This window comes from Chamaea fasciata, unplaced genomic scaffold (assembly GCF_029207755.1).
Source record: "Chamaea fasciata isolate MVZ Bird 193981 ecotype frontalis unplaced genomic scaffold, bChaFas1.0.hap1 SCAF_1, whole genome shotgun sequence".
Classification (NCBI taxonomy): domain Eukaryota; kingdom Metazoa; phylum Chordata; class Aves; order Passeriformes; family Sylviidae; genus Chamaea; species Chamaea fasciata.
In genome coordinates this window covers 96,930,815-96,937,108 of record NW_027094086.1, presented here as the reverse complement: position 1 = coordinate 96,937,108, position 6,294 = coordinate 96,930,815, and the positions used below count along the sequence as shown (strand labels likewise).

Here is a 6,294-nt window from a genome sequence, read left to right as displayed (position 1 = left end):
CTGTATCAAAACCTTTGAAGGTATTGCTCAAAATATCAAGCAGACAATGCTGAGGATAAAGATGATCATTCCAAGGAATGTAAATTTAGTGAAGGAATTATTCATAATGAATAGGTCTGAGTGCAGGACACAGTATGTGTAATTCTTTGAAAGATGCAGGAAGATTTCAAGGTGTCACTCAAGTCACAGTTTGGGTGTTTCCTGTTCAGATATAGATCATGGCTACAGATACACTGAGACCAAGGTAATATAATCCCTGCAGGTGTTCCGCTGAGCTCTGATTCTTACATTAATATTGGACTCTTTTCTGTCTTATCTCTGTACAGTTATGTCTTTCCGATTATCTGTAACATCCTGCCACTACTTGATAAAGAAATGGATCTGTAGGACATAAGATAAACCATTATTAACAGCAAGAACAATTTGCAAATCTTCTAATTAGTATCTTGAGAATATTCAGCAAGGTTATAGAAAAAAACAGAAATTAAAGGCTTTTTAGAAAAAACGGGAAGGTTGTTTTATAAGAGTTTTGCAGAAAAGGCCATGAAAGGTAGACATAAAGATGATGCAGCCACAGACAGCCCTTGCAGACTGTGAGATACCGTGGAAAAGGACACAAAAAGTGAGGACAAGTACAGCAAGGAGTGCCAAGCATCAGCTGGGAGGTAAGGCCATTAGGTTTTAAACGGATCCAGTAAAATTATGTCAGTTTTCTCAGCACCCCAAAAAAAGCTTCTCGTGCAGGTTCAGGTTGCTCAGTGTTGTTTGCATCACTGCCTTGCTGGGAGAGGTGATATTATGTGCCACAGTATAGCAGGACAGCACAAACATTGCAACGCCATGTCAAGACATCACTCTGTGCTCAGTACTATATAAAGAACTGGCTTGCCGGGCCTGTGAGGCACAGTATGGCTGACCTGGTGGGTTTGTTCACCAAGCCACAAGGTATGAAAACTAACTACAAATATTCAAAATGAGGTAAAGATTGGTCTCTGTTTATAAATGACTGAGACCTTTTTTTTTTTTTCCCTTTTTCTTTCTTTTTTTTTTCCCCAGCCACAAGTATCTCAAAATAGTTTTTGTTTAATTCTCAAAATATTCCTGTAGGAACTTCCCCTGGGAGTTTAGGAAATAAATAGCTTATCCTGGACAGACTATTTATTTCCAAGATGTTTACTCATGCAATCCATGTGATTGTAATGTGCCTCCATTTCTCAAGCTCTCTTTCAGCTCCTTAGGGGCACATAACTTAAGCCTAGCAACTTTATCCATATACTGACAGACTGTTACTTCTAAATATTGAACTGGTAGCTCCAATTCTCTATTCATAGTACAACTATTAATGTGGCAAGAGAGAGTGGTTTGTGATTAGGTTTGAAATACCCAGACTCTCTGGAACCAAAAGTCCAAATTCCTGCGAGATCACTGCTTTTGCCCCTCTGTCTGTGCTGGATACACTCTACAGCCTCAGGTCAGCCACATAAAGCTGTAAAATAAGGTCTGTCTGATCAGCTTAAAAGTCCATAGGTCATGCTTTGTCAAAAGGTGCTACCCCACTATTTGTGCACACGCTCCCTCACACCTGTTCTTGCTTTACAGCATTGCGATAACAGCTGTTTAGTGTCAGCTACCCCAGAACTGACTTCCAATTCAGAAGGTCTGGTGTAGTCCAACTGCTTTTCAGCTGATAAAAATTACAGTCCTCCACCTAAACCATACCATTTCAAATCAATGGAATTCTAATCTAAGGGCTGAGAGTTTGAAAACACATACTTCAAGATAGAATGCTGTCATTAGCTGTGAGCTGAAAACACCATGAAATACACACTGAAATTCACAGCTTTTCAGTTTATTCTCATTTTCTGTTTTCCTAAAAGAGCTTTTCCATGGCAGATTTAACATTAATTTCCCATTTATTTTTCAAGCAAGAAAAGCAGGAGGAAATAAAACCAGGACAGCAATATACTCCATCAACATACATCCATCTTGCAGCAGATCTTCAATGTGCCTTAAGAAGCCATGTGAAGGCAATTAACCACTAGAGTGTTTTTGTGATTGAAACAAGCAGCAAACAGCAGAGATTAAATAGCAATAAACATAGCACATAGATAATAAGTTGGCTAGCCCATTTTCCTATGATCAATTAATCCTAGGTTTCTATTTAGTTATTTATTCATTTAGAAGTACTGCTGATAACACCAAAAAAATACTAAATGGGTTAATTAGGGAGTGTCAGCAGCCAAGGATGGCCAGGATGAACAGGTCTATAAGAAGGGAAGTATCAGCTGAAGCTAGATTACTTTAAAAAGGAAGGAAGGAAGGAAGGAAGATATCTATCAGATAGAACCTGGTAGATCTGGTAAGCCTGCTCTATTTTGTCAAATTTCTTGTAAAATGCATTCTCTGTAATGCACTTTGATATTCTTGAATAGCTTATATTTCTCTGTTGTTTTTAGACTTCTCTCTTTTATCTATGGTGGTATTAGAGTAGAAAACTCTGTTGCTTATAAATATTTATTTTTTAAAGCATAGAGAAATGTAAAAAAAATAATACTTGTTTGCCATAAAAACTTTGGTTGAAAAAAATTGTTAAAACTAATTTAAGTAAGAAATAGCTTTTAATTGATTACTTAATGATGTAATTTACTTAATGGAAAGCATTAAAATACATATCTGAGGATAGATTTGGGGGAGGAGTGGTGGCTGCAAACTCTTCTTATTCCTTTTCTAAGTTTAATCGTGTAAACTTCTCTGACAAAAACTAAAGGAAGTCAATCTGTCTAAACAGGAAAGGAAAAAGGCAGTCTCTGTAGACTGAGTGCTGCCTATATGTCACACAAGCTAGCACTGCTAAGAAGTGAGAGAAGGATATCCAAATAAAAATTATTATGGAGTACTCCTCCCTCTTTCTAAGGGGGGAAAAAACCCCAAAACCTAAAACACCTGACTTCTGCTGTATTGAAGAGTCAGTGTTCTCTCTCTTGCCACCTTTGTGTTTAGAAACACAAAATGGATGTAAAACTCTACTAGAGAACTTAGACGCTACACAAGTACTTGACAAGGGATGGAGAACTAATACCTTTTACTTCAGCAAATATACCGCCCTGCTTCATGGTAGTCTTGTTGTCTTGCCCCTCCAAGGTGCAACCTATATACAGGTTGGAATATGGGGCAATTAACCTGTATGAAGTATCTGAACAACCTCATGAAAGCAAAGAGTTCAACAATTAGTAGGAGTACTTAACTGCTCACCTGATTTAGCTATTTATCTTAAATTGGATATCTTTATCTTGGGCTTTTCTGCCCAAGAAGTAGCAAGTGTAAGAACTAGAGTTTCTTTTTATTGGGGGTTTGCAAATGGATAGGAATAATACTACTAGCAAAAGCAACCTTGCCATTGTAAATTCAGTTGAAAATAGACTTGAACAGAACATAAATATTTTTATATAATCAAAGCTTAGAGTCAGCTGAAGTGAGATAGATGTCACGTAAATAGGAGGGAATTAGAGGTTTTTGAGCCCCCTTTCAAGGAATAAAAGGAAATAAAATGGCAATTTGATTAAGAGATCATTGGTGAATCCAGAAATTCTCTGCCCATCCCTTTAGAGCACTTGATTTTTTGCTACACAGTAGTAGTCCCTCTGCCATCTAATAGTTTTCAGCTACATATGGAGTGTTAGCAGCTGAAATCCCAGAAGAATATTGTTTATACACTTGGAAGGAGAAAACACTATCTTAATGATGTTGCAGTTAATCAAAAGTCTTTAAAAATTCTAGCACACTTGGAGCTCCTCATGCAGAAGGCTGGGAGAGGAGTAAGTGTTGGATGTGTGACCAGCTATGTTCTCATGTTCTGTTTTCAACATGGCTCTTCCAACTGCTTCAACACTGATCTATATAAAGGATAAATTCCATGTAAAGACAGAATATAGACATGAAAACAGGAACACTTTGGATTTGATTTAACAGTTTGCTGCTAAAAAGCAGCTTGCATTGCATCTCTCACAGTGTGAAGAGTGATACAATCTTCTTATTTTCTTAAGGCAATAAACCTGACTTCAAGATGTCAGAGGAAGATGATTCTTTTCTGAATGTTAAAAGATCTCTAAAAAAGAGAATGGTGAGACACAGCACCCCAGTGAACTCAAAGCTTTCAAGAACAAGTCCATCTCTTACAGATCTGACAAATCAGTCAATCAAGGACCAAAATGCTACAAAGAGACTTTATGGCTCTCCAATGCCAAAATCAAATCTAAGTACATCATTATCTCAAGTATCATTAGCACATGTTGATGTATACATTCCTCATATGTCCCCAAAAATGCTTTCAACAGCATTTGATTTGCAAGAGCTAAATAAAGAGAAAAGCCAAAGCTGTCAGCTTGTATTTTCTAGAAGGAGGCTTTCCACTGTGTTGGCCTCTGATGAATCAAATCAAGAGCCAGCTCACAAGGTCGTCCCAAACAAAGAAATTCAAGCTATCACCAGAGCGTCTGTGGATGCTGCAGTAACTCCCCAGAGTGGACCTTCATGGCTTGTCTCTGGAATACCAGGGATAAAAGATCCCCTGGTAGCAAAACCCAGAAAGAAAAAAATTGATAAAATTCTTCAGGTAAAGGCTTTAATTTAGTTATTCAATGCTGAATATATACCAATGCTGAATATATACAGATCTTTCTAGAAAAGTGAGAATAGTTTACTAATAGAACATTCCCATATCTTTACCAGTGAGGCCATCTGTTTATGAATTGGGTCATAACTTGGTAGACCCTGTGATTCCATTCCTAACCACAGATGGGATGCCATGCAAACTTCCAAACTAGCTTTTGCTTCAGCTTGTGAACTGGTATGTTTCATTGTGTATGCTAGTGGGAAAGTATATTTTTTCAAATATACTTCTTTATTTAGAAGATATTTAAATAGGAAGACATAAGTAATTGAAAGTCTAAAGCTTCTTATTGTTAGCAAGTCAGCTCAAACTCAAGAACCAATCTGCTCTTTTTTCTGTTCAATCCAAATTGTAGTGCTTTGTGAAAAGAATGACAGTCATTGCACATGGGATCTTGTGAGCAGTCCTTTTGACTAATGTAGGGTTTCCTGGGGAAAGCTTAGATTAATAGATGCTCTGCAGGTGTCGGTTGTCTGTGACGCACAAGAACTCAATTTTCTGAAGCTTTAGTTATTTGCTAAAGGCCTGTGGAAAGCCCATAGAAAGGATAGGACAGTAGCAGAGTTAGACTCTGAAGCTTGTCATGTCAATGTGAAGCTATCCAATTCTGTTTTAGTTTGTTTTTTATTCTGTGCCATATTGTTCTTGAGTCTGTTGAAAACTCAAGAAAACTTGCCAGCTTTGAGAGTTAAAGCTTCTATGCTTGAAACAAATGGAAAACTTCAGCCAAAATTCAGTTGGGTCATAAGTCCTTCGTGTAGGTTTTTTGTTTTTGAAAGCAAGTGGTATCTGAATGGATTAGGTTCATAAAAAAGATTTTTTCTTCTATAACAGAGAAAGAAAGAAAGAGAATGGCTGCTGCGTCAACTTAAAAACATTGAGGAGGCAACAAAACATGAACTGACAATTGAAGTTTGATTGGGCTACCTGTGGGATAAGTGCTGTTACACTCATCATGTGGGAATGGCGAGTTCCAATAAATCATGCCCTTCATTATAGTGCCTGTTAAACTTCCTCTTTCCTTCCAAAAAATGTTCTTTTTCTGTCATTTGTTTTGTCATTTTTTCCTCTTAAATCTAGGAGAAGTCAGATATCAATTAAGAAGAGCCTCTACGTGAGAGTCAATGTTAATTTATAATGAATAAAAGGCCTAGAACTAAGAAGGGAGGAAGAACTTAATGTTTAAGAATCATTCCTCATACTACTACAGCTCTTCCTGGCCTTAATCTTTCATATAGCATTCAAGTCTTACAGGGTTGGCTGATCTTTCCTAACAAGAAGTTACTAGACAAAGTCCTAGTGGCCAAATAGAGTGAAATCCTGATTAGCCAAAGGAGAATCTCTTCATCTTAAGGGTGATCAAAGCTGATGCAATGTGGAATGGTTTTGCTTCTACTTGGTGAAATGAGGAAATACTGGGAGGCACCAAGGATGGAGGCCATTCTTTACTAATTAATTGCAACCTATTTGTAAGTTTTGGTTCAAAATCAGTTTGTCTGAGCCTTAGATTGTAAATGCAACTCACTGTTGTATTTGAGATACCTACTCCTTGGCTACGTGTTTTGAGGGAGTATGGAGTTTCTGTTTGTTTTTTATGTTTTTTTCCTCTGGGGCTGCTGCATGGA

The 6,294-nt window shown here is 37.4% G+C and overlaps 1 protein-coding gene across 1 annotated transcript; it reads left to right on the top strand.

The window, feature by feature from the left end:
- Positions 1 to 218: 218 nt before the first annotated feature.
- CCDC201 (coiled-coil domain containing 201) lies at positions 219 to 5,915 on the top strand. The gene is made up of 4 exons (XM_066188442.1): positions 219 to 244; positions 2,310 to 2,359; positions 4,044 to 4,612; positions 5,504 to 5,915. The coding sequence occupies exons 1-4, from the start codon at positions 219 to 221 to the stop codon at positions 5,585 to 5,587; spliced, it is 729 nt and encodes a 242-aa protein (XP_066044539.1). The 3' UTR covers positions 5,588 to 5,915.
- Positions 5,916 to 6,294: the final 379 nt, after the last annotated feature.

Excerpts from the sequence above, each read along its gene's own strand:
- CCDC201 (XM_066188442.1), top strand. The coding sequence starts at position 219 with ATGGCTACAGATACACTGAGACCAAG. Across the intron at positions 245-2,309 it reads ACAGATACACTGAGACCAAG|GAAGGAAGGAAGGAAGGAAG; the intron begins GTAATATAATCC and ends TACTTTAAAAAG. Across the intron at positions 4,613-5,503 it reads AAATTGATAAAATTCTTCAG|AGAAAGAAAGAAAGAGAATG; the intron begins GTAAAGGCTTTA and ends CTTCTATAACAG.